Source organism: Magallana gigas, chromosome 2, assembly GCF_963853765.1.
Source record: "Magallana gigas chromosome 2, xbMagGiga1.1, whole genome shotgun sequence".
Lineage (NCBI taxonomy): Eukaryota > Metazoa > Mollusca > Bivalvia > Ostreida > Ostreidae > Magallana > Magallana gigas.
The window spans coordinates 39,508,367-39,520,837 of NC_088854.1; the positions used below are offsets into that span (position 1 = coordinate 39,508,367).

General features: G+C 33.8%; 1 protein-coding gene across 2 annotated transcripts in view; it reads right to left on the reverse strand.

The window, feature by feature from the left end:
* Window positions 1–12,471, reverse strand: part of LOC105341596 (cathepsin K) — a 41,993-nt gene that overhangs the window by 526 nt on the left and 28,996 nt on the right. The window contains exons 1-7 of one of the 2 annotated variants that reach the window (XM_011448189.4): window positions 7,532–7,675; window positions 7,223–7,362; window positions 6,721–6,826; window positions 4,886–5,032; window positions 4,340–4,457; window positions 3,903–4,003; window positions 374–645 (exon numbers count right to left, since the gene is read on the reverse strand). In XM_011448189.4, coding sequence (XP_011446491.3) covers window positions 374–645; window positions 3,903–4,003; window positions 4,340–4,457; window positions 4,886–5,032; window positions 6,721–6,826; window positions 7,223–7,362; window positions 7,532–7,534 — 887 coding nt within the window. In that variant the 5' untranslated portion in view covers window positions 7,535–7,675. Of the gene's footprint in view, window positions 1–373; window positions 646–3,902; window positions 4,004–4,339; window positions 4,458–4,885; window positions 5,033–6,720; window positions 6,827–7,222; window positions 7,363–7,531; window positions 7,676–12,471 lie in introns of those variants that run through there. The other variant, XM_066076528.1, reaches the window with a different exon arrangement.

A 12,471-nucleotide genomic window follows, 5' to 3' on the forward strand; every position in this document is an offset into this window, starting at 1 on the left:
ATTTTGAAACTTGGTTAAAAGATTGACACTGTTTTGGAAATAAAACAAAAACAGACCAAGACGTTTAAACTTATATGTAGTGTTTCCCAATTCTAAAACATATTGAAACGATGCAAATTGTTTTTAGTAACCATGTTTTTGCAGGAGATTCACTTTTACAAACTCCTTTTGTATGCTTATTTCAAGAGAGAGAACATTATGTTCACCAATTTTAATTGTCTCACGAGGACAAAATAAAAACACCCATTAGATTAAGGGGAAATAACCTTAAAAAGTTTTCCATTGCTACATTTGTATTAAACTGACCTATCAATGGACACTTCCATCACGTTTAGTATGATATAATCGATAAGTAAGTACTTTGAAAACTTGCCTGTTCTTGACCAGCCAGTAGTCCTTGCCTTGATACACTCCGTACCCAACAATCAGGACAGCGTGGTCAAACACGATTGGATTGCAGGATTGCTCGTCATACACCCCTCCCTTGTACAGCTGGAACGAGGGTTGACTGGCGTCAATACACACCGTGATAGGACCCACACTGGCCACTGCTTTCTTAAGGGCCAGCTCGTCACCAGCAGTTACTTGGACGAAACCAGTGCAGGTAGCCCCGACTTCCGACGGACGAAATGAGCAGGTTTCTTTCTATGAACGGTTCATCAAGCATTAAATAGAGTAGAATAATTATTTTTCATTTATGCGAATGTTTGATATTTCAATATAATGGCTGTGGAATATTTAATGTTCATTATTTGCATGAGACTGAAAATATTAACGACTTTGTTTTAACGGATTCACTAAGGGCGTTATTCATGCATGATAGATAAATTAGTACTTTGTTTAATTTCGAGTATAAACTGCTCTCTTTGATGTTTCATTTGGGTTGACAGTAGCTTGCTTTGCAGAAAAAAATCATAACCCGCATTCGTAGGTTAAGAAAAACTTTCCTGCTACGTGTGAATGTAAAAAAGCCTTGAAAAGTTTGGGGGAATCACGAAATTGAGTCACCATGAAGGTTTATGTTTTCAAACGATTTGCAATTGAGCCTGTTATTATACACAACTATAAATGCTAACAAGAGGCCCATGGGCCACATCGCTCACCTGAGGAACAATAGTTATGATAAAATCAGCTCAATGGAGTCATAATACAAACTATCTGGACAATGTACAATAATACATGTAGATCCTGTATAAATAAAATCCATTTTCCCCTGGATATTCTTATGTTTATAATCATTAGTCCCTTTTCTAACAGGATGATTTTATAGTCATATCATATGTTGAGTATTGCAGTTCTCAAAAAGATCCCTAACAATAGTTTATATATGGGATATAAACGTACATCAAACTCTGAACCTTCTCGTGAGGCCAAAGAATTGTCCTGGGGCCAAAGTCTTAACAATTATAAAGAATCATCTGGCTGATTAGTTTCTGAGAAGATTTTTAAAGATTTACCCTATATATTCCTTTGTTAAACTTTGACCCCCCCCCCCATTGTGGCCCCACCCTACCCCTGGGGATCATTATTTTCACAACTCTGAATCTACACTACCTGAGAATGCTTTCACACAAGTTTCAGCTTTCCTGGCTGATTAGTTTCTGAGAAGAAGATTTTTAAAGATTTACTCTGTTTATTCCTATGTAAAACATCAACCTCCCATTGTGGCCCAAACCTACCCCCAGGGATCATGATTTTCACAAATTTGAATCTACACTACCTGAGGATGCTTCCACACAAGTTTCAGTTTTCCTGGCTGGTTTCTGAGAAGAAGATTTTTAAAGATTTACTCTATTTAATCATGTTAAACTTCGACCCCCCATTGTGGCCCCAACCTACCCCCAGGGGTTATTATTTTCACAACTTTGAATCTACACTACCTGAAGATGCTTCCACACAAGTTCTAGCTTTGCCGGCGGATTAGTTTCTGAGAAGAAGATTTTTAAAGATTTACTGTATATATTCCTATGTAAAACTTCGATCCCCCATTGTGGCCCCACCCTACCCTCGGGGGTCATGATTTTCACAAATTTGAATCTACACTACCTGAGGATGCTTCCACACAAGTCTCAGCTTTCCTGGCCGATTAGTTTCTGAGAAGAAGATTTTTAAAGATTTACTTTTTATATTCATGTTAAACTTCGACCCCCCATTGTGGCCCCACCCTACCCCCGGGGGTCATGATTTTCACAACTTTGAATCTACACTACCTGAGGATGCTTCCACACAAGTTTCAGCTTTCCTGGCCGATTAGTTTCTGAGAAGACGATTTTTAAAGATTTACTCTACATATTCATTTGTTAAACTTCGACCCCCCCCCATTGTGGCCCCACCCTCAGGTGAGCTAAAAAGGTTAAGTTTACAATTCAATAAGTTGGTTTCTGGAAGAACAGACTTTGAAAATTTTCGTAATAAATTTTGACAATTTTTTTACTTTTTTAATCCGTAGCTTTTAAGATCTGTGTACAAACATAGAATTGTGAGCAAATCTCTGTATCTTGCTTATAATTCGAAGCTTAACACTCAAATATGGTTAGTAAATAGAAATTGTAGGGTAACAATTAAACACAAGAAACATGCACTACATGTATAACAAATAAAGAACACAATTTATTTTTTCTAAATGAATCACATATATGCATGTATATACCTACATATTTCCGTCAGCGATATCAAACTCTATTTAAACTGAATAAACTCGAGAAAATGCCGAGCATCTCAACAAAACCTATTGCATTAATCTACCATTACGCAAAAGATAATGCCGAATTACCGATAGAATGAATTGTACTTCAGTACCCCTACATCAGATATTGCTTAATTTGCGCAGGTAAACTGTTAACTGTTTGATTTACCGAAGTCTCTGTTTTATTTGATACGTAAAAATCACGAAATACAGACGATAGTTCCCAGGTTACAAAGCATAAATAATGAAAACGAAACGAAAATCAGAACAAGCTAACACCAACGTCATGTGTGAAAACTGTCAACGCATTGAAATATTTAGCCTTAATTTACTTCACAAAATCGGCCCCAATATATTTTGCATGTTTCAAAAATTTCCCTTCATACGCGAACGGTTGCATTGCAAGTAAATTCATCATAGTTAAACAAAGAACCTCGTTTTAGAAGTATGGAATACGAGTCTTGGTAAAATGGGTATGCAAACCCGGGCCGTGGCAGAATAAAAGCCGGGGCAGATCGGCAATCGTCAATTCCAAATACGCATTATTTTGCAGCAATATTTACAGCGAATACAAATATACTGGTCCATCAAATATCCCGAAATTTTAATGAGATTGGCAGATTAATACCTGCCAATCTTTTGTTTTGCTCAGACCAAGTCTTGCCTACCCATTTTACCGTAGGTAATTCTTACCGTATGCCGAGCCCGAAGCTATTAAACTGATTGAAACACGCATTTCCTTTATTATTATTTTCGTAATAACTCAGATTTGAATCAGAATTAGCACTTAATTTTTGCAATTTATATTTTCCTTCCCATAAGGATAATTTATGCTAAACTACGTTGAATTGAACTAATTAGTTCTTGAGAAGAAGATTTTTAAAAATGCACCCCCCTTTTTCTACAGTTTCAAGGTTTTCTCCGCTTTGAATACAGATCGGACTTTTATTTCTGCAATTTATATTCACCCTCACATAAGGATGCTTTGTGCCAAATTTGGTTGAAATTGGATAAGCGGTTTTAGAGAAGAAGTTCAAAATGTGAAAAGTTTACAGACGGACAGACGGACAGACAGACGGACGGACGGACGGACAGACGGACGACGGACAAAATGTGATCAGAATAGCTCATTTGAGCTTTCAGCTCAGGTGAGCTAAAAATACTATAGTTAAGATTTAGAAGCTAAATGTACTATATTTATATTATTTGTGTGTACCTTTGCAAGATAGGGATAAGATTCCTCTGTATCAATTCCTCCGTTTTCTTTTATGTATTTGTAGGCTTTCTGTGGAAGTCCTCCGTTACATCCCATGTTTTCTAACATTGATAAAGATAATATCGAATTAGTTCACAAATTAGTAAAGGGCAACTCTTACATGTACCAATTTAAGTAACCATTATTCGTTAACAAATAGATAATTAAAGACTAAAGGTGTAGTCAAATTTTTCACCGCCAGGTATTCATTTTAATAATGTTTAAGATCTACTTTGAAAAATTATCATAAAAAATAAATTTTCAAATTTGGCGAGTGTAAAATTAATGGACCTTTGGATTTTAGCGACGATCAATAATAACTGCGAAAACAAGCAAACATTAGCTCTCCTCCAAAATAACCCGTTATACGGTATAAAATTATTTTTATAACATCATACCTTTACTACAATCAAGAAGGTTTTGCTCTGATAGAGACACCAATTTTCCTGTTTTTCGGTAATGTTGCCCTTCCAGTCCTCCAGTGGTCGAAAAAGCCCAACAGGATCCACACTGCCCCTGAAATTAAAAAAAAGGTTTTAAGAAGACTCGATGATTGTGGCCAATTTTAGACTACATTGATCTCCTTTGGAAGTAGAGCTCTATATAAAAAAAATAGAGAAAATACCCAAATTTAAAATGTAAATTGTATGGAATTTTTAATAACTGAATAATGGTTTATAGGTACGGAAATTCATATCTGAAAGTTTTTGGTAGATCTGATTTTTAATTTGTTGACCAACGGACCTCCTTAATTACCAAATCCTGCAGAGGTAATATCAAACTACACAGTGCTAAGAACCAACATTTGCACTTATTTACCAACAGATTCACAATTTCAGATACTCTTAGTCATTTTTGTGGGGAAGCATTTTTCCGAAAATCAGATGAAAAATTTAATCAATCATGAATAAGCGAATTTTTATCCAAAGTTTTCAACCGGATACCTGGTTTTTGACGGGAGTTACGTAACCTTCCTTTGACCAGTCCACTGTGTCTGGTAGCTGCAGATTGTTTGGCGGGAGAAATGTGCTGCCATTGACAACACTGTGTCCTCTCGCTCCGTTCAACATCGCTGCCATTTCTCCACTTGTCTGTCAAACAGTTTAAAATAAATTTTTGGAAAAAATCTGAACAAAAGTGTAGCTGTTGATTGTTGAAGGTAAAGATTTTAAGTGTTTGAAATGTATATGTGGTTGGAAAAGTGCATTTCGAAGCCACTTTATAACGACAACGAGAAATTTTAAATTTTAGAACGCGCTTGATGATACACATATATCATCTTATAAATATCAAGGACTTTGAAGTTGTATGCAACTGAATAATTACCGTAACGTTTTTTGGATTTTGTATTTGATGTTCTAATAAAGATGCACTCAAGAGTAATTTCCCTTAAACTTTGCTTCCTGGTGAAGTTTGTTGCATGTTTAAAGCTTTTTTATCTTGAAGTACATGTACATATGTCAAATAGGTTGTCAACAACTTTTAAGTTAACTGTGATTATTAGATAACAAGTGCACTGTTCAATGCAATAATTAATATATCGACCAAAGATCTAACAAATATCTTAAGAGACTTAAGTGAAATTTACAATGTACAAAAAGGGTTTTGTTAATGCTTATGCATGACAGTAAATAAACTAATTATATGAAGAGGTATAAAGTAATTTTTAATCAGGAAAATGCTTTAAAATTTTAGGTGTGCATGATTCAAACAAATACTAAGTACTTCAATAAGGGTTATTATCATTTTTTGTTCTGATCAAAACTCAAGTGTGTGATAGAGTTATAATTGGGTGTAGTTTTGATCTCATAGACTTATAATTTAATTATACATGATAGGTACGAAGTTTAAAAATTGACCAGGAACAGAAAAATTGAACATCGTTCTTTTGAAATTGCGATAGATCTGAAAATCTGCCTTGAACAAACGTTGATACACTTAACGTGTAAAACTGTACTAAGAGTTTATTAAACAAATCAATGGTTTTTTTTTAATACCAAATGATATTAACGATGTTTATAAAAGGAGTTATGTGTTTCAATGTCAATTATTTTAAGAAAATAATATATTATGTATAAGTTTATATAGTTTATATGGTCAGCAAATGTTTCCCTACAGGTATCACTTTTATCGAGATTTCAATCATTTTTGCCACAAGTTGACGTTTAAATTTTAAATAAAAAAGAAGATAATATGAAGAAACAAAAAAATTGCGCTGTTTTGTTGAAATGACGTTTTAATTCAATGCAAATTAAAGCTAAGAAAAAGAATTTGCAATATTGAATTATATTAATCATTGATTGCATGATTGTTAGGCAAATATAAATATTTATTCCCCCCCCCCCCCCCTGGAAAATCACATTTGCTGAAGGCAACGCCCGTTAACGTTATTATACCGAACGACAGATGTAAGCCGTCTTAAGTTGAATATTTCCGACTTCAAATCTGAGACTTAGATATCTACGACTTAGCGACTAGGCTAGTTGCTACGATCTTGAACGCAGCCCAGATCTCGCGTAAGAATAATCATATGTGGGTTTAATAAACTGCCTTATTGACCGTCTAACAAGATGAATCTCTTGCATTAAGTCACCTTATATGTGATGGTACGGTGGCTGAATGCTATTTCCTATGTCATCTTTCCAAACCTTTCAGTTTGTATCAAGTGGACCGAATGGTACATGTTCAATTTTCTTGTTTTCTTTTATTTCGTCTTATTTAAAAAAAAAGGGGGGGGGGGAATTTGGGTTGGGTTGACGGATTACAATTAAGTACGTACCATATCCCCGAACTCGTTCATCCCGAGTCTGTAGCTGTGGTGACCATTGTCAGCCTCCATATTGTGTTCAGTGATTTTATCAATATTCTTTAACCAAATCAGTCTCCTGAAAATACAAGTATTTATTATATAAGTCGGAAGACAACGGGTCGAATTGGGTCGTGAATATTCCACCTGGGGTAAAAATTAAAGACGATCGCATATCGTCTAAACATTATTTTCTGACTTGAATATAGACATTTAAACACAACACTGTCTGAATATTTGACGTTATCACGTGCACTTAAATTATGACGAATTTGATTAAGGGGGCATTTCATTCACTTTCTTAATTGTAGATATAAGTATCTACGTTTCTACGATGTTTTGCCCGTTTCAGAACCTGATAAATTGGTGTTTAAAAAAATGAACAATTTTTGAGCTTCATTTCTCTAAAAAAAAATAAAAAATTTAAGTCTCAGAAATCTAAAATGTTTATGTATGTTTAGATGGTTCATCCCACCTCCTGTTTTCCTCTTGCTTTGAGTATACTTTGTTGTGAATTTGCTTGAATTCTTCCCATTCTTTATCCAGGAAGAGCTCGGAAAGTCGACCATAGCTAGCGTACACACAACACACTAATACCAACAGGTATTTAAACACCTGTAATATAAGACCAACATGCATAGATTTTAAAACGTACACCTGTGTAATTGTCGACATTGACATATGTAAACTAAAATTCAAATACTTTGGATATATTGATTTTATCGAAAAATATCAAGCAGGTTAAAAAAGAAAATAGAATACAGAAAAATTAAACAAAACTTACCATGATCGCTTAGGACAGGAAGTTTAAAGAAACGGTCACAAATACAGGAAGTAATTTCGTCTGATGCACACAGTCAAATGATCATGATTCACGGGTTATGATCAGGAAATATTAAAATTTCTCGACATTTGAAATCGGCACGAGCTACAAATTTCATTGAATAAGGGTCATTTGCATATTCAGCGGTTTGCGATTTTGATATAATTATAAAAACAATGATTGTTAAAAGTCTTGAAATTGAAACGAAACCAAAGTTTGTCATACTAACTGCACGCCTGACACTTCCTTGTTGAACTTTTTATTAAGAAGGCTCTTTAAAACAATGTAACGCATTGTTTTGTTTTTTTAATTACCATGTTAAGACGCTCAGGTGATCAAATTTGCAATTGTCACATTATTTTGATGTCTTTTAAAATGATATCTTTTTTTTTAACCTATACCTTTGATAGACGACAGTATATATTCAACCATTAGACAAAGGTCATTAAGAACATTGCAATTACTTTGTTAATGATATGAGACCTTTCAGTGAGAGCGCAGTTAATAATAAGTGGCTATTTTTAAATTGAACATAATTTTGATGATAATGATGCATAATGATTGCACCTGAGAGGTCTTCGTTGGAAAATGGAGTTACTGCGCTTGCCTTATCCACCTTTTCCCTTAGATCCGCTCACTAAGCTAGATAGGGCAGTAACTCAAATCTTTTTCCCATGTTGCAAAGTGTATATCCGCACTATTCAGTTATTTTTTTAGAGGAAGGAAGTCAAGTGTATTATTGTAAAGTTTATATTTTAATTAGCCTTTTGATTGAAAAAATTATTGTCCTTTGTACTAATTTCCAATCTTTAGTTTAGAATTATTAATAAATTTAAAAAAAAATTCAAGTTAAAATTCTTAACATATAATAATTAGTAATTGACGAAATCATTTCCATATTAGTTTACAAAAAGCAATTAGATATTGAGTTCTCTGTAATCGGTGGTGCAAGTTCAGAATGAAATGTGTTAGAGTTTGCAGCATGTACTACTATATATTCATGCTTCAAAACCCTGTGTGTGCGGGAGGGAGGGGGGTTGCGTATACCGACTATAACTTTGATTTCACTGATAATTTCTTGATTTTCACTTCAATTCTTTACACGTAGTTTGTATGCTCCCAAAAAATTGGGGGTGGGGGGGCATAGCCATGATAATCCAATTTTTTATATGCTTATTTTAGACTCCTGCGAGAAAAAAATGGGCCCCTCCCTCCCCCTGCCAGATGCTACGTTCCTGGCATGTACTAAATATCTGTATATATTTTTAATCAATTATTTGCGTGGCAGGCAGGCAACTTCACTCAAAAACATGATGCTTGAACATTGAATCTTTCTTTTTTTACTTGGCAATAGTTCTAGGTATATTGATGAAGTGATACAAGTGCTATAACAATTGTTGAAGAATTTGTTTTAAAAGAAAATCAATCCGCGGGGTCGAATAGATATTGGGGAATAGGGTAGTGGGATCACAAAACGAGTGTGTTAAACATTTTGAAGAAAGGGGGGGGGGATTAATTGCGCAAAAAATAAAGACACCATGTTAATGATACTGACAGATGATACATCTTTGAAATATTGTTAAACACTTTCTTATGTTAGTCAATTGTTATCTTCAAAACGTGTACATTTAAGTTTTCCTGGCCCCAAATGGAGAACAACCATACGAATTGATTTTCCAGACAATTCTGATGCATTATTTGAGAGAGGTTTCTTTTATACAAATACCAGGATGATAATCTAATATGGATTCACGAAAACGATACAGAGTGCATTTTACACAATACATGTACTTGTGAACGCAGGATTAGGGTTAATTAATCAACACAGCATAGCAGTAAATATATCAATATAACATAGCCAACTTAAAAAACACAACCCAGAGAGCAATAGTACATCGGTGCAGAGGATGAGAAAAAAAATAGCCAGAATACATTAGCTCTAGCAGCAATTTGCAGACATCTTCCATTCGATATAAATAAAGTATGATGACCTTGGTCTGGCTGTTTTAATTGCACATGCTCGAGTACATATATATACGTTTGGATCATGTCAAGGACATGTACAATTATCAGTGAAAATAGCCGACGTCATACAGAAGAAAGACTTGCTCGTGCTACTTTTATAAAGTACACTTTTTTCGTGTTCTTATAGGAAACAGCAATGCACCATCATAGGTTTGGGTATATGCACAGTGTAAACGAAATTAATGCAATTTTCTGCATTATGTAAAAACCAGAAAAAATATAAATTATTTTTAAATTGCTCAAAAAAAGTATCGTGGCTCTTGATTCTTACAAATGCCGAACTCGGCGCATGTAAAATTAGTGGTTCCCTATTTATAGTCTACTTTGGCTCAAAATAATATTAATATGATACAGTAATTGGATATTTGAGGTTTTAAAATTTGTTAGAAAGTATGTTGTTGGGATTCTAAGAAAACTGTTGAAACGATCCAATAATGGCATGAAAATAAAAAGCACACGCTCGTCTGCACGAATACGTCTCAATTTTGAATTGGACGAGCTATAAAGATATAAATAATTCGATATGTGGCCCCATTATTGATTATAAGATTGTTATTAAGATTGATTAGAAATTGGCGGTAATGCAATATCTGTTGAGACAAGGGGAGGGCGAGGAAAAGTATTTTAATGGTGTTTGACTTTAGATCTGTAATGTTGATATAAGGGTTGACATGTTTGTTTTTGGCAAATCAGAAAATATGTTATATTTGAATAGTTTCGTAATCCGTGCATTGTCTAAACCTAATGCTGTATTCAATATGTGAAGTAAATTCCAATTAAATACTAACTCTGTCCATTCTCTGCTCTTTGCGATAGACAATAGATTTTTTGTAGTGCTCTATCGTTTAAGTTTTCATCCATTATTCACCCTGATACGGTAATGTGCGCATGTACCGCCACTTAATGTTCCCAATAAAGATAGCAAAAACCCACAAAGCGTTTTACCTGTAATTGAATGAAGAACAAAATGTCCGATAATATTTTTACAGTACATGATTTGCACGACGAAATGCTACATGAAATGGTTTTAATCTGATGATGGTGACTACTGCTAATTCTAACAGACTTCCTTGATTATAGATGATACCAAAGTTAATTCCGTGAACATGTCACACTGATTTCCAGATATTTGCTGAAAAACGATTTGTGTGATCTTTTTATCGACATGGTGCTTTTCGGGGATCGGTCGAGTTTGATTCAAAGACTTTCAAGTTAGTTAAAATTACACCAAAATTAAAAGGAAAATGGATTTATAATCCAGTTTTGTTTCTTTTGAAAAACAATGACTTCCTTTGTTTTGGTGAGTTAATGAATTGATTACGAATAATTCATCAAATGATTAAAATAAATACTCTCCAAATTGCATAAGATCGCAGTTTTATCCTTAAATGCTATAAACCAAAATAAATGAAGTTTTCTTAACAATACATCCTTTTCTTCACTGTTACACTGAATCATTGTTGGAAAAAGTAAGTATTGAACAAAATATTTAAAGAATATAATTCCACATTTGTGATAATTAATGGTAAGTACAATAATTGCACATTAATGCCAAAATGACAAGTCAGTTGTTCATATCCTAGTATTCGATTTCGTCTTTTTTAAACATCCATTTTGATGAAAATACTTGAAACTTTTAAAAATAAAATTCAGTAGAGCTCTTTGGATAATCACTTTTAGTTTTAATTGCTTTTTTTATACATTGAAGACCATAAAATTCTTCAATCTATATCAAATTAATCTGGAATAAATACTCTAACTCTTTCATAGATTTGACGAAAGGTGACGTCAGAACATTTATTCTTTTAAATAAATTTTGTATATGGTAGGTAGGTGGGCATACATGTACTTTTGCAACATAGATGTGTAATCCAGTGAAAACGTTCCCGCCCTCGACAAAGTGTCGTTGCAGACGGCCTAGAAAGAATAATATTAGGACAATTTACCCAAAACTTATGCGGCCGATAGAGGTGGCTTAAGTTTATCCAAAGTTTGTTTTACACAAATTTAGAAGTTTATCTGTTAGTTATTTCAATTCAGCATGTAAATACAGTGTATTTATAACATAATTCTAACACAATTAATATCATGATATTCACCAATATCATAGTTTTTGTTTAATTGATATAAACATTAGCAATGGTCGTAATGAGCTGTAACATATTTCACATAGTATGCAAGTGGGCAGTTGAATAGGTTGTAATCACGTAATGGTAAGTTTACAAGAAGTATTCGTGACTATATTTGTAAACTCGCAAAACCTGAGAAATTATGAAAAGGACGTTTTTAGACAAAAAACCCTCAGTGATTTTAAAGACGATTATTGCCTCAATTCAATATATTGACTTAGCGAAGAAATTATAGTCAGACTAGAGAAATTACCTTATTGTTGAGGTAAGATGTAGAATAAACGATAAAAAGAAATCCCCATTATTATTCTATCAAGTTTTAACGGCATCGCGACATTACGCCACAGGCAGTCTTCGAGAACGACTACTGAAAATTCATCAAAACAAAGAAGTAACAACAATAGACTGAATGCATTGCCTGAGATCCATTGCTTTGAGCTTTTTGAAAATTTTAGGTGCATATATTTACACTCATGCCACCTTGAATTTTTGTGTCTGTACATTTACCTCTACCTAAAAATACCAAGCACGCGTGTATCTATAAATATGATATCAACCTAAGATATCGATTCATTACCAAATGCATTCAAATTCGATAAAAGACATGAACAATTCGTATTTACTTTTTAACATAAGCATGACTTAGCTAAGACATTGCTAAGTTTGCTTTATGTTACGGTATAAGACATTCTTAAGTATGACTTATGTAGGTCCTAAGATTCCACCTATGTCCTACTTATGACCCTA